Below are 21151 nucleotides of genomic sequence, written 5' to 3' on the forward strand. Positions count from 1 at the left end.
GAGATGCAAAGTCGTATTTTCGAACCTGCACCTCCAGGTGGTAGAAAGGTTGTCATCGCGACGAATATCGCCGAGACCTCTATCACCATCGACAACATCTACTACGTCATCGATCCTGGTTTTGTGAAGCAGAATGCCTACGATCCCAAGCTCGGTATGGACTCGCTGGTTGTCACCCCTATCTCACAGGCGCAAGCCAAGCAACGAGCTGGCCGTGCAGGAAGAACCGGTCCAGGCAAATGCTTCCGTCTTTACACTGAAGCGGCCTACCAATCCGAGATGTTGCCTACCACGATTCCTGAAATTCAACGCCAGAATCTCTCCCACACCATTCTCATGCTCAAGGCAATGGGCATTAACGATCTTCTGCACTTTGATTTCATGGATCCTCCACCGACGAACACTATGCTTACTGCCTTGGAAGAACTATACGCGCTCTCTGCACTGGATGACGAGGGTCTCTTAACTCGCCTGGGCAGGAAGATGGCGGACTTCCCTATGGAGCCGGCTCTCGCCAAGGTCCTGATTGCCTCGGTCGACATGGGGTGCTCGGAAGAAATGCTAAGCATTGTCGCCATGTTGTCCATCCAGTCAGTGTTCTATCGTCCAAAGGAGAAACAGCAGCAGGCCGATCAGAAGAAGGCCAAATTTCACGACCCGCACGGTGACCACTTGACTCTTCTCAATGTTTACAATGCATGGAAGAACTCGAAATTCAACAACGCATGGTGCTTTGAGAACTTCATTCAAGCGCGTCAGATCCGTCGTGCTCAGGATGTCCGTCAGCAGTTGATGGGCATCATGGATCGGTACCATCATAAGATCGTGTCCTGTGGCCGAAACACCACCAAGGTCCGTCAGGCGTTGTGTACGGGCTTCTTCCGCAACGCGGCTCGTAAAGATCCTCAGGAGGGCTACAAGACTCTAGTCGAAGGCACCCCGGTCTACATGCACCCCAGCTCCGCGCTGTTCGGAAAACCTTCTGAGCACGTCATCTACCACACGTTGGTCCTTACGACGAAGGAGTACATGCATTGCACCACATCCATCGAACCCAAGTGGCTGGTCGAGGCCGCGCCGACGTTCTTCAAGGTTGCGCCGACGGATCGACTCTCGAAGCGCAAGAAGGCCGAGCGCATCCAACCTCTGCACAATCGCTTCGCCGGAGAAGACGATTGGCGTCTATCTGCACAGAGACGTCAAGGCAGAGGTGGTGGTGGTGGAACGTGGGGTTAGTGATTCTGTTTGGTGCTGGTTTAGACTTTATATTTTCTTATTCTTCAGGCATGTATATGGCAAGGTTCCCAACGCATACCCCTCGTGAATTTGTGATAAAAACAATACTGTCTTTCTTGTTGCGGGTCATAAAATGTAATACTATGAGAGTCATGATCTACAAAATATTTTACTCTGCAGATGGCTAGAGCACCGGTCCACTCCCTGTCGGATCGACCCCGAGATCTGATGATGAGTGGTTATACGAGTTATATTCGAGCCAAGCTGCAATTTCCACGATTCATGTCTGTGGTGTTATATACTTTAGAAAACTCATCTGAGTGTCCCATCTCGCAGTATTATCTTTGCTGGGGACACTCCGTGTGGGGGACATTCAACTATGCTTGGAGAGAGATATCAGTCATGATCGTGTTGGGTCTGGACTAGCACTGACCGTCATCACTCCTGGGCTCTTGTTTTCTGTACGCTAATCCTGCCAAAAATGTACAGAAATACCCAGAAACCGACGAAACGCGCGCTGTTGACATGTTTCAACGTAGGAAGGACTATGCTACCAGAGGCTCCTACTGGCTAAAAGTGTTGCCGAGGCGCCCCTTGGGATTGGTGTTCTAGTTGCAACTCTTCGAGTCTCTTTCTTTTACCACTATACTATAACTTAGAGGTTGAAACTAATTCCAGTACTGATTTCAGTAGGTGATTTGACCGATCGGCGTTCGTTGCGTTTCGTTACCTATAGTATACTTCAAGCCACATGCCATCGCTGCCGTGTCTTCTGAGAGGCGATAATGATGGAAAGAACTCCTACCAGATCGGTCACGACTCCGGATCTCTCATCTATGCCTCGTCTATGATCCCTGTACACACGAAGTATACACAACCACCGCCGGTGATGTCTTCCCACCAACGGGAAGCCAGCCTTCCGGGATCAAGGTTCAGCGTTCCTCTCGATCCCGAGGCTCATCCGGTGACTGAAGCAGGCCTAATTGACTGTCCGTCCGTGGAGGAAGACCCCGAGTCATTAGACTTTGTCACGGGGAACAGGGAAGATTAGTAGCTTACAGTATTCGTATCACCTCGACCCCGACCGACACTTATCGCCAGACAAGACCAGACCGAAGAGCAAATGCACGAGTCACTCACATTCACTCAGGGCCGGCCACCTTCTCCCCGATCGAGTCTACTGTGCTGCTGTACACTATACACACAATCTTCCGGTCTCGATCGATCCACTATAAAATCAACTCACTTCCTTCCCAGTCCAAGATGCCAGCACTGTCTTCTTCGTATACCACAGCTCTCCCGCCGAGACCAGAAATATGTCTTGCTCATTGTCAACATCGTCGTCTTCCCCTCCCTCCACCGCTCCCTCCACCCCAAAGATGTACACCCAGCATGACATCGAACAAGCGCTCGTGGGCTCCTGGTCCCTCCTCGAGTACTTCTCCGACCCCTATGACGGCAAGGGCCCCTCCCTGCATCCCATGGGGTCCGACGCACGAGGGATCCTCACCTACCACCCGGACGGGTGCATGTCCGTGCACCTTATGCCCGCGACCAACAAGCAGAGGCAGAAGGAGCAATCCCGCACGACGCTCAACGACGGCTTCATGTACACCGGTGAATACTGGGTGGAGCTGCACGAGCTGGACACAAACAGCAGCTTCGTCGTCTGCCATCGAGCCGAGATGGCTTCCTTGCTGCAACTAGAGGGCAAGGTGCAGAGGCGGCAGGTCACGCTGCCGAGCCGGAATCGGCTGGTGTTGTCGCTTGTGGGCTTCGAGGATCTTGATGTATGTTTCCCCTCTCCCCCGTTCTCTCTGCTTGTGGCTGTGACGTGCGAGGAAAGAGGCTGACTCGTGGTGGTTTGTAGGGCTTGATGGTGAGGCCGGAGTTGATGTGGGAGAGGATTAGTCGGCCTTGTAGGGCGGCATTGGGATAGATTGAATGCGTCTTTGTGTATCTTGGTGGTGACAATTCTTCTGGCTGGGGAGTTACTGTAAATAGCGGCCACGAGCTCTCATGTGTTATGATAAATGCTCTACATCGTACTCAATGCTTGCTGCGGAATATGTGTCAAACGGACTTTTGAGGACTGGATACGTAGATCGGTCGACAAGTAAATATCTATCTATTGATTCAGATGTATTGTACTCCCTACCTAGTACGTAGTAAGTTACTAGGTAGGTACTAGGTACTATACTGACTCGGGAGTCTGTGGACCTACCTCAGTCCAAACACAACTGGAATACTTCATATGCTAGAGAGCACAGACCAATCAAAAACCGGCGGGTAGTTCTAGCGCGACTTCCGGTTTTGGCAGGACTTTTTATGGCTGCGACGGTTGTGCCGAGGAACACTGTCGGTGTTCAAGGTTGGTATCCCGTCAATCAATTATCATACCCGTGACCTTGTCATACTTCATTGATTTAACTCAACTCTTGGAGTACTGCCTGCTAAGGTAACAACAATCTCTTACCACCTATGCTAATCTGCACTGCGTTGACAGTGTTGGGTTGAATTTCATCTACTAGGTACCGTCTAAATTCCAGCTCTCAGTGCCATATTTACCGTCCAATCAGAAGCCGCAAAACTCTGAAGCCGGCCGGGCGACGGAGAGGCAGTTCTCTGGCAGTTACTGCAGTGATATCTTCGAGTTCTCCAGTTCCGGTGGTGATTTCTTTCGTCTTTGCATTCATCCAAATCAAATCACAATGTCATCCCACGACAACCAATTCTCTAGAAACAAGAGGAGAAAGTTGGACAGTGCTCCGGAGGGCGAAGAAATTCCTGTCACCATTACCTCTCACACTCAACTCCGAACTGCACTGACCTTTCAGCAAAACCCTGCCGAATCTAAGCAAGGTACCTCACCTCCAATGATCAGCGGAACGTGAATGTTGACAACCTGAATAGGACTACGAAAATTCAAGGACTTTCTCACTTCTATCGTGCAGGCAGAGAACGAGGCCGAGAAAGCCAAAAAGTTCCGCATTCTCAAAGCGTACTGTGATTCGCAGTTCTCGCAGACTAATGAAAATGAGGCCGTCTGCTTCCCGGACCTGGTCCAGACCTGGGGGTTTGCCGATAGCAACAACAACGAGTCGTTACTGACCACGGTTCCTGCTGTCCTCGCTCAATTCTTCAAGACCATCTCCACCAATCTGGAGTTTCGGGACTTCGGCGTAGCATTATGCAAGTATCTCTTGCAAAAGGAGCAGCTGAAGCTGTTCAACCGCGGCTTGACTGCGGTCAAATCAAAGGAGCATCTCATCTCTCCCTGCCTGCGTCTCTTGACGGAAATGGTTACCTTCGACGGAGGTGCTGTCGCTCGCCAGGTCTACCAGGCGCGGCACGTGACGTTCAAACGCATCGAATTCTTCCTGACCCCGAACAAGGCTCAGTTGGAAGAAATGGCCGAGGATGGACACAAGTCTACATTGCGAAGGAACGCTCAAAAATATGTCCTCGCGAATCTCAAGTTCCAGCACGCCAACTCCAAAAGTGATATCATTGAACAGCACAAGGTGATCAGAGCATTCTTCGAATATATCAGGAAAGATCCCCGGGATATTGTTCTTGAAATCCTCCAATCCATCGAAAGAGATGTCATTCGCGATACGGCCATCCCTCGCCACGCCAAGACGAAGTTCTTCAGCCGATGGAACCTTGAGCGACTTGTGACCCTGTATGGCTATGACCGCGAGTCAGAGGAGCCCAACCCAACTGGCGTTTCAACGGCGAATGAGGTTCACAAGATCTTGATGAACATTTGCACGAATTCTGATCTTGGCGTTCTGCTGCCTGAAACCGGCTGGTACCCCACTGGCAGCGACCCTGAAACCTTGCCGACGGACGACGATACCCTGATTGATCTCGGCCTGGATTCAGCAGTCTATCTCGACAAGTATAACAAGACTGTGCCTGTGCGGAATGGAACACTGTCTTATCTGATCCAGGCTCTCCGTCCGGATGCAGATAGTCTTCAGATCGAGCTTCTCGTTGCTATCTTTAAAGCGGCACCAGAGCTGGTAGCTGACTTTTTCACTAAGAAGACCATGTTTATCGCGGACCCCAAACCTACTCCCTCCTGGATGGCGGAGTCTGCCCTTCTGTTCTCCACTGTCCAACTTCCAGTTCCTTCAAATTGTGGTTACAAGGAAAAATCACCTCCGATGCCACCGCCAGTCTCGGTGGTCATCGAGAACGTTCTCCCTCGTCCTCTCTCACAGAAGATTCTGAGTCGCTGCCTGAACATGAACACGGAGATCGTCACACTCTTCGCCGTGAGGATCCTTACGATCGCCTTCAACAAACTGCGGGCTGTCTTGAAGATTTTCAACTCTGACCATGGCGTCAGCCAGTCGCTTTGGATGCAGGCGGCCAGCAAACTGATTGCTGAGTTCTGCCGGAGGTGCCCGGCTGTCAAGGAGGTCATCGTCTTGTTCAAGAGAACGGCCAAGGAAGATCTACAGCAACAAGAGGCGGTATCGGAGCTTCTTGCATGCTATTATGAGATCGTTCCAGATGCTGCGTTGGAAGAAGGATTTGATGTTTCACTGGTCATGGTTGACATCCTGAAGAAACTAGACGAGCAGAACCTTGATGCAGACGACACCGAACTTTTGTTGAGTGAATTGCAAAATCTGCTCAAGATCACCCAGCAATCTTCATCAATGCGCTGGTGGCAACAGCCTGGTAAGTCAAGTCAGTCTTATACTCATGGTCAATTGCTGAATTCTGTAGCATCTATGCAATATTCGGCTTTCACGTCCATCTTGAAAGTTCTAGTCCAAGCCTCGTCACGAGAGTCCTTGAGGGAGATTGACAGTCTACTCCGAAAGGTACTCAATGAGTATTCGATTATTCAGAATGACTCCATCTTTCCGTCCATCTTATCTAGCTTTGAGACTACCGACCTGGACAAGCTTCAGCAGCAATTGTCTTTCTTTGATAATTGTGTTTGCCGTATTGCGAAGAAGCCTGTCCATTATCAAGACCTACTTGAAACCTCATTCCCAGAGGTGTCGAAGCCGGTGAGTCTCATATTGGCTGCTGTTCTCGAGCAGTGGCCGTTCGTGGTGAAGGCTGGCGATAAAGCCGTGGAACTCGCCGTGAGTGCTTGGGTTGCCAAGCTGCTCGCGAGCTTGAAACGCGCTGGGGAAGACTCCAAAGCCTTGAAAACCGCTCGAGACACGTTGATGGATGGGACCGAGAACAAGAAATCCAAGTCGGCTTTGAAGAAGGCGTGGAAAGAGAGCGAAGAGCCGGAAAATGACAATTCCAGGGAAGTCCGTCCATCTACGCAAGATAAAATAGCCACCGAAACCAGTGGGCAACCGGAGGTGGACTTGGATGAGATTTTTGGCACATTGCCCGTCGAGGGCACCACTCACAACGAACTCTACCGATGGGAGAAGGATGAAATCGACGTGGCAATCGAACAGGGTCGTATTGCGGAACTGATGCTCTGCCTATGCTCAGCGCACGAAGAAGTCCGCAGACAGGCATTTGCGAATGTGACTCGCTTTATGGCGAAGCTTAAGGTATGTCTATTTCCATTGTATCGATAATGCTACAGGCCTTGACTGATTGGCTGCTACCATAGGACTCCAAATATGTCGAATGGCGATCCGTTTACATCCTCACGGGTGAGCTTCTCGAAACCGTCAAACAAATCGGTCTCGAGTCTCCTGTGCCGTGGATTGTAGGAGAATGTGCCTCTAGCTGTCTCGATGTCCTGACCAACCCAATGCACAAACTGTACGGGAAGGTCAACAAGTTCCTGCAGAAAGCGCCTTCTTGGGAGCTAGAGAAGATCCCCTCTTTCTGGATTGACAAGATCCTGTTGCATGAGCCTGAGCTCGATGATGGCTACTTTGAAGAGACTGGGTGGCTATTCGATCTACTCATCAAAGGTCTCCGCACTGAAATGGTATGTTTGTTACGTCGCTGATTTCACCTTTGCTTGAACATGCGCTCACGAAAAACATCAGGACATGGATATCTATCGCCGGGCCAACGTCTTTGAACGATCCCTCTCATATTATGAAGCACCAAGTGCAGCCCACTCGGTCAAGAGAAAGATCCTGCAACTTCTTTATCGCACAGCCCAAGTGCAGGGTAGTACGACGCTGATTACGAGGGCGGGCATTATGAGCTGGATTCAGAGTCAGATCCCAGCCGTGACGGCTAAAGAGACGCCCACGTTCACGGCGATTGCCCACAGCCTGCAGCGAACCTCTGACAGCGACCGGGTGGAAAAATGGAGTGGAGGTGCCGTGCTGAAAGCGGTTGAGAACATTGTGGGTTAAGGGGCTACCTGTTGGGATATCATAATAGTTGTATATGCTTCGATAGACATGTGTTGGAATCCAATTGGCGCTCGGTTGAGGTGGTATACTAGTGCAACCTGGAGATGATCGTAAGCTCAACGCCTCTTGGTCAGAGCTAGGCGATAGATTTGAGGTAACAGGTGAAACTCGACACGAGAGACAACTAGCCCTGCACCATGTCATCATTTCTACCCCTCATGGATGGAGTTCAGGGAGAATCAGTTGCTCTGCGCCATGGTGCAGGGGGCCGAGGCAAACGAGGATTGTAGTAAATGATCAGAATAACAGCACAATCATCACAATCATTGAAGAGCATTGTACTTTTAGTCGAGCAGTTTATTAATTCAGCTTGTATTGGAGATGAATAAGTGCCAAATTATCACTTTCACTTTGGGATGTGGTGTTTACTCGTAGTTTGGAATAATTATTGATTGATTGATTGAGTCCGGGGGGGGGAGTCAGGCGAGTTACCTGATTGGGTAATGCACACGTTCTTGCGGTAAACTTCGCCTCGATCTTTTGCCTGCCCGCACCGCAACTTGGAACTTCCACTAACTAGTAAGCTACCTACCCTTTCACCTGAACCTGAACTGCCTCTCCTCTCTCCTTCTCCTCTTCCTCCCTCCTCCAAATCCGCCCGCCCCGTTCATACGTCCCCCCGTACCCTCACATTGTTCCTGCAGCCTCCTGCTTTATTTCTATATCCGATTCACTCCCTGACTTTGATCCTACTATCATTCCCGAGAGAGTTCTTCGTGGAAAATTTTCCAACTGTTGTGGTGCCCCTCATCCGCTTCCTCCCCCCCCCCAAACCAGTTGCTTGACTCTTGGACCGATCGAAGCTCCCTCCGCCTTTCGGCCTTGCCACTGGCAAGCGGCCTGCCATTTTTGGCTCGTTTGATCTTCCTACGCACCTTTCGCATTCAATCCCAGCTCCTCTTCAGCTCTAACATACGCTCAAATTACCTCTTTCCCTCTCCGTGCTTCACTCTTATCATATCTATCCATTATCGCTACCTACCCATCATCACTCCCGCCGACAACCAATGAAATCGTTGTAAACGCAACCTCCGGATAGCATCGCACACTCTCCCCCTAGCCATCCTCATGGCACGACGTTATCATATCGATGAGCTGCTATGGCTGCGCGGATCGCCTCTGGTTGTTCGGCCTCCTACACTGCCGCCAGTAGACGAATGGATGGGGTATGGCACCTTGATGATCCCCCCCCCTCCTCTTAAAATGACCCAGGCCATAGGCCATCATGAAGCTGACACATTCTACTTCTAGCCCCATCCCCGACCCATCTACACAACGGAAAACCTCAAATTCGCGAGAATCTACCAATCCCAATGAGACTACACCTAGACGGCCGAGCCTCTTCGATACCCGGCACATGTCCCGGAACTCGAACTCAGGTAAAAAACACACTGTCTACTAGCCGAGACGGAATGTATCACGGCCATTGCTAATACGAGCATTTGCTGCTGCATCGCAGAGGATATCATTCTCGGGCCTCCTAAAACCGCTTTCGCCTCTGCCTCTCGCATCGCTGGTAAGGGATCCATAGATTCCACGGATAGGTCATCCAGGCCGCACGATTCCGAAGACCTGAAAACCGATCGCTTTGCCTTTCGAGACAAGTTCTTCAAGGAACGGGATCCCAACGACAGAGATTTCGATCGACGCGATGGAAAGATGGGCGCGTTCAATGCTCGGCGCGGGGACAAGGAAGACTGGATTAATGGACGTCCCCGTCGCACGTTTGGCCCGGATGAACAGGACCGCAAGCCCAGACGTAATGGAGAGTTCGACCGATGGGATAATCGCGACCAACGCGAGCCGACTCATGATCGGACTGTGAGAGACAGCAAGGATACCCGGTTCACCCTTCGCAAGGACGGTACACCGGGGCGCGCTAGGCATGAAGGAAGCTGGTTCCGAGAGGATAACGCTCCCCACGAGACCCCCGAAGCCGAGGAGGACAAGACCCCGGTCCGTAACCGAGAATGGCGTCGGGATCGACACGGTGCTGATCGCGATTGGACCCGCGGTGCCAAACTTGAGCAGGAGCCTGAATGGCTAGACACCAACGATAAGGATGAGTATCGGAGAGTGCATACACAGGAGGATTTTGAGCGTTGGAAGGAGCGAATGAAAGCCGGATCTCAGCCTCATGCAACGGACAACCACGAGATTCCTGTCGACGCTGAAGTTGCACCCCCTCAGCAGCCTGATACTCGACCTACCGATGGGGAGATTTTCAGCAGTAATGGCACCCCCTTCCAGCAGGACTCAGCCATGGAGCGTTTCTTTGGATTGCTGAGCGAATCCAAGCCTACGCCTGCGCCTGCGCCGGAGGTCAGCGCTCCGCCCGTGCAAGTGGAGGCAACTCCGAAGAAGGAGGCCCAAGCTGCTAAAGCCATGAAGTCGTCTCGGTTTGCTGGGCTCTTCAGTCCTCCGCCAGGAAGCCCTGCGAGAGACCCAGAACCTCAACCTGATACCAGGTCTCCAGCTCTGACGCCTGCTGGTTCCACTGATGCCGACCAAGAAGGATTTCAACGTATTCTGCTCATGCTTGGAGGCGGAAAATCGCGTAACGGGACACCACATAATGATACTATGCCTGCTAATCGGCCTCCCTCCTTGGTGCAGGCGGAACAGGTTCAGAGCGCCGTCTCTTCGCCTGCTCGGGAACATATCAAGCGACAGGAGTATCTGGCTATGCTGGAGACGCCGTCTCGAGCCGCTGGCCCTCCTTTCAAGGAAAATCCATACCCCCCGGAAACTCAGGCTCGTGACAGAGAGCACCTTCTGCGACTGATGCAGCAAGTTCGCGTCACTCCTGTAAATGGCCATGCTCCGGGTGGCCAAAATCAGCCACAGAGTGCCGGTCCTGTGCCCGGTATGATGAACATGCCGGATGTACTGTCTCCTCCCCCTGGTATACCTCCTGTTCAAAAGGGCCCCAACTTTCTGGATGATCCAGCGATTGCGAATATCCAGAGACCTGACGCTGAACACCTTCGGAGACGGCCTGTGAATGGGCCTCCGATGGGATACTTTGATGACATCCCTTTTCCTCCTGGTGGCCAAGTCCCCATCACGCCCGGTGGAACCAGGGCTCCTCACGGTCAAGGACATCCTCCTATGGGTATCCAAAGACCTCCAGGCTTTGAACATATGCCGCCTCCTGGATGGGCGGGCCCTCAAATGCCCCCGCAGCCTGCTGGTGGACCGGCGCCTCTGGCCCCTCCCCCAGGTATCCCAACTCCTACACGTGGTGTAAACCCGACTTACATGGCAAACATGATGCCAATGCACGGGAGTGCTCCTCCTCTCAACGAGCGTGAGCCTTTCCCGCGCGCCAATGGCGGTGGTTCGGCCGGCTTTCCTCCGCCTCCCGGGATGATGCCTCCCCCTGGTTACATGAACGGCCCCCCACCCTCATTTCCGCCCATGCCACATAACGGCGATGTTATGATGGGACTTGGACCTCGCGGACAGCCTCCTTTCGAAGGCGGCCCGCCACCACAAGGCCCTCCACCTTCATCTCGACACCTGTTGGATATGTTCGGTCAAGTTGGCGGTGACGTCCGAGGTGGCATGATTGGACCTGGACAGTTCAGATAAGCGTATCGGGCAGTGGGGGTGCCCGATTGCTCGTCCTAGTTCTAGGTAATGGAGGATATCTCGAACACATATTCGTCCATATCTTGCCGGCGCCCGCCAATCCCCCCTTGCTATGCTATCTTGATACATGGGCCTTGCCTGTATCTGTTTCTTACCTATTTATTTTGCTTCTAGCTGGATGCATGGCAGATGTGGGTGTGGAAGGCATGCTGACAGGATATCGGCTCTGTGACGAGTACTGAGAGACTGTATCACCACTGGATTCTCTCCTTTGCGGGACAACCCCATCCAAATAAATGACAAAATCGAGAGCAATAGGCGGATACTAGGTCTTATCTTTAACAGATAAATGACCTTACGCCATCACCAATGCGCCTGGATTTCTAGAAGGCGTGATGGCTCCAATGAAGTTCTATTGTTCGACCGTGGTTCCTTGATTGTAGATCGGTTGTAGGAAAAGTGTAGGTATAGTAGGACACATTCAACAGAGAAACATCTCAATGATCTAGTTGACATTGGGAGTTTATGCAACGAATCATGAGCCTGCGCGCTTTGGCTTTGCCTCTTATAGATTGGCCCGCTTTCCTGTTGCGAATTCCCTCCTTCTCCCTCCTCTCCACTCCATCCTTCCCTGGAATCCCTCTCTGACTCCACCGTCAACAAGCCTTTTGCCAGCGATGGCAGCTTTCTTACTCAGTTTCTGCTCTTGCCTCATTGATTAAGTTCCTACAGGGATGAGACGATTCGTCATCGCTATCTCATCGCTATCGCCAGCCTCGTTTGACTGGTTCTCCGGCGTGACGAAGAGCGGCAAAGTACAGTATTTCCTCTATTCTCACCGCAATAGGGACGCTAGGATTTGTGTCTCATAATCTTGGAGTGTCTATATCTTCAGATCTGCATCCACATTGGGGTGGAAGAGGTTACTCTTCTCTATTCGCATTCACCAGGACTGAGTTGAACTTGACGGCCTCCAAGAACGAACAGCTGGATATGATACAGAGTGACGTCTGCCTGCTTGAGAACCAGAACGCGAGCAGAAAGCATCTGTATAAGTGTACTGAAACCATGGACACTGTGAGTTGCACCTGTATCCTGGTAGTCCATTAAAATCACCCTTGACTGCGCATACTTTCTCAATTTGAACCTTCCGTGACTCTGAATATACTGACACCTCACGAAATCAGACCCGGCCAACCACGAACCACGGCGTCAAAATGATCACTCCTCCGTATAATACGAAGCGATCCTCTTCTCCCAATGTCAAAGCCCGCACATTCGCGCAGCGCGGAGAGGCGGAGGATCTTGACGACGGCAAACCGAGAAACTGCGAAAACAAGAACGCAAGCCCCCCTCCACGCCGTCATTACGACAAGAAGCGGAAGACCGAGCGGAACAGTACGGACGCTCTCGAAGCAGCCTTGACCCTGCCCAGCTTTGCATGTGCTGCCTCTCTCCTCGATCCAATGAAGTTCTCGCACGCAAGGGCCGCCGGCTCAACGGAAGGACAGCACATGGATGTTGACCTGGCCATGGTCCATGAAGTGGACGAGCCAAGTAGCCTTCCAAGCACACTCTCAGTTTCTTCACCTTTGAATGGTACCGTGGGAATCGCTGCTGGCGAAACGGCAGACACAGCCGACTGTGCTATCCCACCACCGGCCTCCTACTCCTCCTCCTCCTTGAGACACACGTATCGTACTTACATTCCCATTCTCAGCTCAGAGTATCCCCTGAACTATCTCTCCACTGATCTTGAGCCTTGCGCAGCAGCAGAGACCCAGGTTGATTACCAGAATCATCATCATTACCATCATTCTTTTTCAAGAACAGGTTTCCCCATCCACGAAGACCCCGACGACATCGAGATTCAATTCCAAGAGATCAGAGTGAACGTCTTGGCTCCATGGGACGAAGACAAGGAGAATATCGACGAGGGACTTTGGAACGGTGAGCCCGCAGAGGAAGGAGGAGGAGGGGAGAATCAACACGAAGACAGCAGCACCCGTAACGGCAACACCCACATCATCGAGACCCATGACCTCACCCTCAACACCAACCTGGACACGGACGCAGACATGAACATGGAGATGGATCTCGACCTCGATCTCGAGAACATCACCATGTTCCCCGCCCCCGAGAACAGTCTCTCCAGCACGCCCACCACCCAACATTCCATGGACACAAATGCCTTCAACTGGGATGCCAACGCCAACCTCACCACCATCCTCACCCCCATCACAGGCGATGCCAGCACCTCATATGCAGCGTTTTTCGACGAGCACGAGGCCACCGTCGGACCGTGGACGCACGTCCCGGACCTCGTGGCTCCTTTCTCGGTAGTGCACACGAGCCAAGAGCTACCTATGGATAATGGCACAGATCCCGCTGCACTGGTTCCAGTCGACGAAATTACTATCAACCCTCCTCCCGAGTTTGACTTCGCAGAGCACGATCAGGTCACGCCAGATGCGAGTGGCCTCTGGCTACCCTGGTCCTCGCAGAGCCTGACAGCGTCGGAGATGGCTGCGCTTGCGCTGTCGGTGGCGAGGCAGCGGGAGGAGCAGATGCAGGGGGGTCAGATACTGCAACAGACACAGGCACAGAATGATGCGGCTGCGGGAGGCAAAAAGGTACGCCGTGGTACGAGAAGACTGTAGGCTATGCTTGCTTGCTTGAGCTTGTAGATGAACTCTGTGTGTAAGTGTTTATGTTTCTGCGGGATCCCAGCCCTAATGAAGGATGAAATGGGACGAGACGAAAAGCTGGGAATGCCTATGGTGTTGATCGCTTTGCTTGAATGTTTCCATGTTTGAGTACTCTCTATGCATTGTTTCGGATTGCAGGCGAATACCGGGGTTATTGTTTGATGACTGGTTTGTATTGTATTCTGAAGCTTAAGAGCTCTATAGCTAATGTGATCCTTTCACTTCAATACGTGACTTCAAGACTCCTACACAACGTGTTTCTTACCCAAACACCAACATCCTTTACAAAGATCATACAATATCAAGTCCATAAGCATATGTATGAGCAAGCAAACAACTGAGGCCTTTTGCAGCATGTATAAAAGTATAATCGACCTGATAAAGTATCTTCCTTTACAGGTTGGATAGTAATGTAGCTCTATCTCCTGACATGATTTAAGGGGCTCTATAGTACAAAATGATATCTTCAAATGTATAGGTTCTACGTAGGAAGTGCGTGAGGTTCCGGAAGTGTGGGGGCTGGGGTCTCTACGATGTAGTCTACATACTAGTAATACATACGTAACTCGGCGCACTTCATCTCTCATCCACCCTAGTTGTCAATCTTCACCAGACCTACCTGATGATTCATTCCATTAGTCTGAGTCACCTCGGCACGATCCTTCTTCTTACACCAACCGTGGGACTCCTCTGCAGTACACATCAACCTCTCATCCGGTCTATCTCTACCGAGACCTTCAGCATGGAATCCCCCCCCCCTCCCCTCGCAGTCTTCAAGCCGTCTAGAACGCGACGCCTCCACCACTGCCCAGCTCCAGATAACCGCCCGGCTTGAGCGGTATCGCGCATCAAACCTGCACGATGACACTGTCCACTTCCTCCACTCCGTGTTCAGGTATCTCCCCGCCGAAGGCCAGCTGCAACTCGCTCGCGACGTGGCCCGTTGCGCGAACTATGGAGAGCTCTCACAGCTCGCCCAGTACATCGATAGGGCTCTCCTCCGGCCGATGCTGGCCACCGGGGGCCGCACCGCGCCCTCCCCATGTCCACATCCTGGAGTCGATGACGACGACTCCTCCACCTCCACGACGGATCTGGCCGACGAGCAGCTGCGCCGCACGTGCCTCCAGCGCGACCATCATCGGTGCCTCATCACCGGGCTCTGGAATTGCGATTACCAGGACAAGCCCGCCAACGAACCGAGCGGCTCGTTAGAAGCCACGCCGATCCTCCCGTTTGGCCGCTTCGGGCGAAAAGAAGGGAGGGGGAGATACCCGGTGGACGACGACGAACGCTACCACGACGCGGCGGTCTGGCAGTGTCTCCGCCGGTATTTCCCGGCGATCCGGGAGGATGATGTGCTCCCATCACGAGCATCACGAGGGGACTCGCGTGCTGCTGAGAATGTCCTGATAGTGGTGACCGCGGTACATATGGAATTCCGTCGCTTTGCACTCATCCTCGAAGAACATCGACGAGGAGGAGACGACCACCACGGGTCGGTACCGGACCAAGATGCTCCCGAGGTTTAGAGAGCTCTTCATGCGCTCCTTTGTGCCCGAATCCGTGACGATTGACCGGCACGGCGCGGACGCGCCGAACAGGGCCCTGCTCGCGGTGCATGCGGCGGTGGGGAATATCCTGCACGCCTCGGGACATGGGACGTTGATCGACGAGACCCTCTGCCACCTTAAGTACGAGCCTGGCGCCACCGATCTCAGGCGGGACGGGAGCACGGATCTGGAGGAGTTGTTGTCCGTGACGGGTCTGGCTTTGCTGGCCACGAATCCCAGCCTTCCTTTTTGGTTTCGGACGGTGACTTGGCCAGTTCGTCGGAGGGGTTCGATGATACGATAGCCAAGTCGAAGAGTTCAAGCTAGTTTGGCTTTATGAACAGCTATTTTCCGGTGGTTATAGCTCTTAGATAAAGGTTTGTTTAGAGTTTGGGTACTTATTGCTGTCCGAAGGTCTCGAAGCCTTTGGAAACATAGAAGCATAGCCTGACGTTTTTGTACTTATTTAGATATACTGGTTTCTCCTAAAAAAAACTATCTAGGACCGATAACTTGAAGGGTATCACAAATGAGATAGCACAAATGAAGAGAAATTCCAGATTCGTTTTGTATATGGTAAGGAATCAGTGTTGACCGGAAGAGAGAAGGAGATTCGAATTCAGGACTCAGCGGGGACCGACTCCGACTCCGGGGGATCGCTCTGCTTCTCCTCTTTCTTGCCGTCTGGCTTCGAGGACGCATTCGACTTCTTGGGTTTGCGAGTTAATCTGAAGGCGCCGTTTGGATCAACCTCGACATCTGCAAACATGTTGAGCAGTTCTGCCATTGTGTCGCGGCTCTTGAGCTTTTCGTCGCCGATGGTCTGATCGATCGACGCCAGTTTCTCTGATTGAAGCCGGAGAAGATAGTCATCGATGGTTTCACTGACGATGATCTTCTTGTATTCCACCTCTTGAGTTTGGCCAATGCGCCACACCCGGCAGAAAGCCTGGGATAGAATTAGCAACCCATATTCCTCTTCCTCGCAGAACTGATAGACCCGGGCGTGGTGTCCGTACCTGATCCTGGACGGCATCGTTCCACCACAAATCGACCAGAATGCACTTGTTCGCCGCGGTCAGATCCAGCCCTATGCCACCAGCCTTCAGACTCGCCAGCATGATCTTCGTGTTGCCGTTCACGTCGCTGAACTGCTTCATGCTTGCTTCTCGCTTGGCCAGATTCATTTTTCCAGTCAACTATAACCCGTTAGTGATTCTGAAGAATGGGGGATAAGCAGGTTCGAAATGAACTCCTTACCGAAGTTGCCGGCCACTTCTCCCTCTGGCACATCTTCCCCAAAATGCGGATGAAGTCGAGAAATTGAGTGAAGATAACGATCTTGTTCCTTGGCGACTCAGCCAGCCATTTCACCACCAAGTCTCGGATCTTGGTCAGTTTGGCCGATGGCATTTGGCTCGCGCATGCTTCTATCCAGTCTGTTTGCTCGTCTGCATCTGGCTCGGTAGGTGGCTCCTCATCCGAGTTCAGGTAAGCCGGTCGCCGAAATGAACCCTGAGGCTTTCGCCACACGCCCGTCTTGGATTTGTTTTTCTTGCTTTGAGCCGCTGTCTCTTGTTGCGGGTTCTGGGTGGATTGTGTCCGTGTAAGCTCGAAGCCTTCGACTGCGTCACAATAGGCTGCTTCCTGAATAGGTCCCTGGCAGACACGGCAAATGGGCTTGTCCTCATCTGTGCTCACATTGACAGAGAGAAAACTGTAGCATTCCTCGCAGTAGAGATGATGGCATGATGTGATGACGGGATAGACGGGAACACACTTGCAGTACGGACAACTGTTCCTCTTAAGACGTTCGTCCCATTGCTCACTTTCATGAAGTTGGAGCATCAAGTCATAATAGTCCCTTACTAGCTTCTCCTTATCTCCTTGAAGATTTGGAGAGTGAACCAGATGCTCTTCGCGTTTGTCGCAGATGACTGTTGGGTTGCTGCGGATCGCGATCAGCCTTTGTACTATTATGAACGTGGGGTCCTCTCCGTCTCGCCCATTAGCCATCCTAGAGAGTTTCGCCATAAGAAGTCTTTCTGAAAGTAGTTTCTTGATGACATCATGAGCTGTTAGAAGGTGACTGCAGAACATGCGGAGTATCAATATCATTGTCAGGAAACATCGGTATTGAGCCAACTTCGGGTGCTTGTTTTTCGCAAGTTGATTGATGTTCTGGATGAAAAGGTCTTCAATGGCATTGTAAAGCTCACGTTCAGCATCGCAGAACTCGGCTTTGATGACTTCATCACGAACATCCGGTAGTTTGACCAAAGGAAATGAGAAAAGCCGGCTGGCGTGAGTTCGGCGAAGCATGAATGATCGTATGAGATTGACCAGGCGCATATGGCCATCGTCATCCTGGCAGTAATCTCTGAGGAACTTTTCATGGGTTTTGGTGCCGGGTACCCCCAGGAAGTCAAATTGAGGAAATAGTTCGTCGATATAGTTGTGTATAGGCGTGCCACTCAGGATCCACTTGTAAGTGCCAGTCAAAGCACAGACAGCCATCGACACAGCTGAACCATGGTTTCTGATGGTGTGCCCCTCATCAAGAATAATCCGGTGATACTTTATCTTATGCAGAGGGCCGAGATGCTCTTCGTAATGTTGATCCCACCATGCAATTACTTCATCTTCAGTCCCGGTCCCCGCTGGTGGCTTGCAGCTTTGAGGATATGACCTTCTCACCTCGTCGTACGTGGTGATGATGACACTGTATTCCTGGAGGCTTCCAACGATGTCCAATGTATCCAATCTATGTCCAGCGCAGTAAGTGACGATCTCCTTGAGTTTGATACCATCGCAATGTCTGATAATTTGATTTTTCCAATGTGATACCAAATGTGATGGAACAACAATCAGTGTGGTTTTGATGGGGTCGTCTGGGTCCGAGGGCCGCCCGTCGACGATGTTTGCTAGGCTTTTGTTAGCATGGTATGATGATGGGAGGCCTAAGGATTCTTACTCACCTAGTGCTTGAATTGTCTTACCCAAGCCCATGAAGTCGCTCAGAAACCCGCCGTAGGGTGGATAAGATGCGTTCTCTCGATCACGCATGAATGCCGCCCCCAGTAATTGATAGTGGTACAAGCTTGTTCTCATACCTGGGATGCGATAACCTCCTGTCCCATCCTTTCTCACACCTTTCGAGAATTTGCGGCTTGCGATTATTATGCGTTTATGGTCCGACTTCGCTTCGGCAAGATCCGCCGCAGGAATACTAGCTATCATTCGTCTGAACGCCTTCTCTTTGTCCCTCTCTCCAAACTCAGGCATGGCCTGTGCAGAAGCACTAGCGTGCGCATCTTCGATCACATCGGGGGTGATAAGAGTCCTGAGAAACTCCTCAGATGCCTGAGTAGCAAACCGTTTTGCCTTTTTGCGTGTGGGAGCATCGACTGGCTCGGAATCAGGGGTAGTGTCTTCGCTTTTCCGTTTTCTAGACTTTCTTGCTGTTTTCTGGCCTGTTTGCTTTAAGGCGGAATCGAGGCCATACTTCTTGCTCTTGCGCTTCTCATCAGCTGAGATTCTGTTCTTTCTGTTTCGTGGCACCCGTGGTCGTTGGCCCTGGCCAGTCGACTCGGTGGCTTTCTGAGCGTGCTGCACGGTATTCTCCGACGGCTGCGCCATGACTTCAGCAGGCACTTGCTCGTCGAGCACTGCTCCTGAATCCTCATCAGTAGAGATTGTCGATTGGTTTTCTGCCTGCAAAGCTTGTCTCGCGGCGACTCTTCTTACACGCGCTTCTTCCTCCATTACAGCAGCTTCAAATAGAACCTGATCTGCCAAAGAAGGATTCTCAATGCTCTGAAAATGGCGTTCTGCAGCTTTGAATCTATAACCAGTAATTAGTCACCGCCCTGCTGGAGTAAGGTCATATGTCACCCACTTTGCGTTCGAGTTATCTTGTTGGGCAATAGCATCAAGCTCATCATCAGTCCACTCGGCCTCCTCACCCTCATGAGCCAGGTTCACTGATTGAGGGTTAGCATTTACCGCTCCAGATGACGCTGAAGAGACGACAGGCATATTATCCAGCGATGGTCGGGGATTTTCGTCATCTGCAATGGCATCTGCCGAAGGATCCTTGTCCGCTTCATCAAGCTCTCTATTCATGGGCACTGGTGTCTCGTGCGGATTTTTAGTCGTAGGGCCAGGTTCACCGTCCAAACCCTTCAGCATCGCTTCCATTTCCTTGCTCGATAAGTCCGTCGCGTGGGGGTGTTCCAAATCTGGTCCATCCAGATACATCGTCTGCATATCTGCAGGCTGGAATGATGAATACTGCATGGCAGTGAAAAATTCTTGATTACAAGGTGCAGCGATTGCATCTGCCATCGGCACATCAGCGGGAGGTAAAGACAAAGGCTGTATGGAAGTATCAAAGCCTTGGACACTAGGTGAGATGAATTCATCCGGATGCACCATCTGCACATCAGCGGGAGGGAGAGACGGAGGCTGCATGGAAGTATCAAAGCCTTGGACACTAGGTGAGATGAATTCATCCGGATGCACCATCTGCACATCAGCGGGAGGGAGAGACGGAGGCTGCATGGAAGTATCAAAGCCTTGGACACTAGGTGAGATGAATTCATCCGGATGCACAATCTGCACATCAGCGGGAGGGAGAGACGGAGGCTGCATGGAAGTATCAGAGCCTTGGACACTAGGTGAGATGAGTTCATCTGGATGCGCAATCTGCACATCAGCGGGAGGGAGGGACGGAGACGCCACGGAACTCCTCGAGTCCGGAACAAAGAGCGAATCCTCTCCATTGGGATGCTGAAGGCTAGAGACAGGAGCCAATTGCATGACTGGACCGGCGTCTGTGATCCAGCGATCGTCTGATTTGCAACGTCAGTATCACGGTGAAATAATTAAGTCCGTATGCAAGCAAGCCGGCTTACCTGGGTTTGGGAGAAACTGATGGCTGCTATCGTCGAGATTAGCCGTCGTACCTGCCGCCTCAATGGGCAGTTGGGTGATATCGCGTTCTCGCTGGCACGCCGCGGGCGCCGGAGCCTCGGTCTGGTTGGTTGTATCTGTCTCCGCCTGAGAGGCCCTCTTCTCCTCCGGGCTTGTGGGGGCGCCTGTGGACATGGTTCGCGAGATATCTCGTGTCACGTGAAAATATGTAGATGATAAGGTGAACGAGTGAGGCAGTATAAGGTATAGATGATCAGGTGACTTGAGGAAGAAGGGACGGTGGCTGACGGAAGCGTGAAAGCAGGCGGTTTGGCTGACGGGAGTATGGAGGAAGGCAGGGAGGGGACTCTCAAGGGAAGTAAGGAAGCGAGAGCTGGCTATACGGGGAATTCGGCTTGGATATAGGGTGTAAGGTGCGGGAAGTATGAGAAAGTCGATCGAGAGGAACAGGAGGACGGTAGGAGTATGTGAAGGTGGCTGAGTATTGATATGGCAGGAGACTGGCTGGGACGGGTGGAAGAACAGGAGAGTATGAGAGGATGAGTGGTATTTATATGTGAGGGAATTGGCTGAGAAGGGTGGGAGAACAAGAGAGGATGAGAGGATGGATGGTATTTGTATGTCAAGAGGTTGGCTGAGAAGGATGGAAGAACAGGAGAGGATGAGGATGGGTGGTTTTATATGGCAGGATGTTGGCCCAACGGCGCGAAGAACGAGTTCAAGATGAGGGCAGAGGGTGATTCAGCAAGGGTGA

General features: G+C 51.9%; 5 protein-coding genes across 5 annotated transcripts; 4 read left to right on the forward strand and 1 right to left on the reverse strand.

Annotated features, from left to right (window-relative positions):
- Nucleotides 1-2615: 2615 nt before the first annotated feature.
- On the forward strand, nt 2616-3175 carry BO72DRAFT_502144 (uncharacterized protein; the record flags this gene model as incomplete). The annotated part of the gene is made up of 2 exons (XM_040949030.1): nt 2616-3026; nt 3107-3175. The coding sequence occupies 2 exons, from the start codon at nt 2616-2618 to the stop codon at nt 3173-3175; spliced, it is 480 nt and encodes a 159-aa protein (XP_040795213.1).
- Nucleotides 3176-3642: 467 nt separating this feature from the next.
- On the forward strand, nt 3643-7649 carry BO72DRAFT_532925 (NPA1/URB1 family protein). The gene is made up of 5 exons (XM_040950465.1): nt 3643-4098; nt 4150-5931; nt 5980-6779; nt 6842-7168; nt 7230-7649. Exons 1-5 carry the CDS (start codon nt 3948-3950, stop codon nt 7545-7547), a joined length of 3378 nt encoding a protein of 1125 aa, XP_040795214.1. The 5' UTR covers nt 3643-3947; the 3' UTR covers nt 7548-7649.
- Nucleotides 7650-8675: 1026 nt separating this feature from the next.
- Nucleotides 8676-11201, forward strand: BO72DRAFT_473454 (uncharacterized protein; the record flags this gene model as incomplete). The annotated part of the gene is made up of 3 exons (XM_040947205.1): nt 8676-8773; nt 8859-8986; nt 9067-11201. The coding sequence occupies 3 exons, from the start codon at nt 8676-8678 to the stop codon at nt 11199-11201; spliced, it is 2361 nt and encodes a 786-aa protein (XP_040795215.1).
- A 2098-nt stretch (nt 11202-13299) lies between these two features.
- Nucleotides 13300-14099, forward strand: BO72DRAFT_453916 (uncharacterized protein). Its single transcript, XM_040946095.1, has one exon. It carries the CDS (start codon nt 13325-13327, stop codon nt 13859-13861), a length of 537 nt encoding a protein of 178 aa, XP_040795216.1. The 5' UTR covers nt 13300-13324; the 3' UTR covers nt 13862-14099.
- Nucleotides 14100-16018: 1919 nt separating this feature from the next.
- On the reverse strand, nt 16019-19205 carry BO72DRAFT_481923 (putative SNF2 family helicase). The gene is made up of 4 exons (XM_040947706.1): nt 18441-19205; nt 16723-18386; nt 16482-16661; nt 16019-16411 (listed from the first exon to the last, which is right to left on the reverse strand). The coding sequence occupies exons 1-4, from the start codon at nt 19099-19101 to the stop codon at nt 16082-16084; spliced, it is 2835 nt and encodes a 944-aa protein (XP_040795217.1). The 5' UTR covers nt 19102-19205; the 3' UTR covers nt 16019-16081.
- Nucleotides 19206-21151: the final 1946 nt, after the last annotated feature.

This window comes from Aspergillus fijiensis (genome assembly GCF_003184825.1).
Source record: "Aspergillus fijiensis CBS 313.89 unplaced genomic scaffold BO72scaffold_110, whole genome shotgun sequence".
NCBI classification, from domain to species: domain Eukaryota; kingdom Fungi; phylum Ascomycota; class Eurotiomycetes; order Eurotiales; family Aspergillaceae; genus Aspergillus; species Aspergillus fijiensis.

Coding starts and splice junctions, on each gene's coding strand:
- BO72DRAFT_532925 (XM_040950465.1), top strand. CDS start 3,948: ATGTCATCCCACGACAACCAATTCTCTAGAAACAAGAGGAGAAAGTTG. Junction 6,780..6,841: donor GCTTTATGGCGAAGCTTAAG/GTATGTCTATTT, acceptor CTGCTACCATAG/GACTCCAAATATGTCGAATG. Junction 7,169..7,229: donor AAGGTCTCCGCACTGAAATG/GTATGTTTGTTA, acceptor GAAAAACATCAG/GACATGGATATCTATCGCCG.
- BO72DRAFT_453916 (XM_040946095.1), top strand. CDS start 13,325: ATGTTCCCCGCCCCCGAGAACAGTCTCTCCAGCACGCCCACCACCCAA.
- BO72DRAFT_481923 (XM_040947706.1), bottom strand. CDS start 19,101: ATGGCGCAGCCGTCGGAGAATACCGTGCAGCACGCTCAGAAAGCCACC. Junction 16,662..16,722: donor AGAAGTGGCCGGCAACTTCG/GTAAGGAGTTCA, acceptor AACGGGTTATAG/TTGACTGGAAAAATGAATCT. Junction 16,412..16,481: donor ACGATGCCGTCCAGGATCAG/GTACGGACACCA, acceptor ATTCTATCCCAG/GCTTTCTGCCGGGTGTGGCG.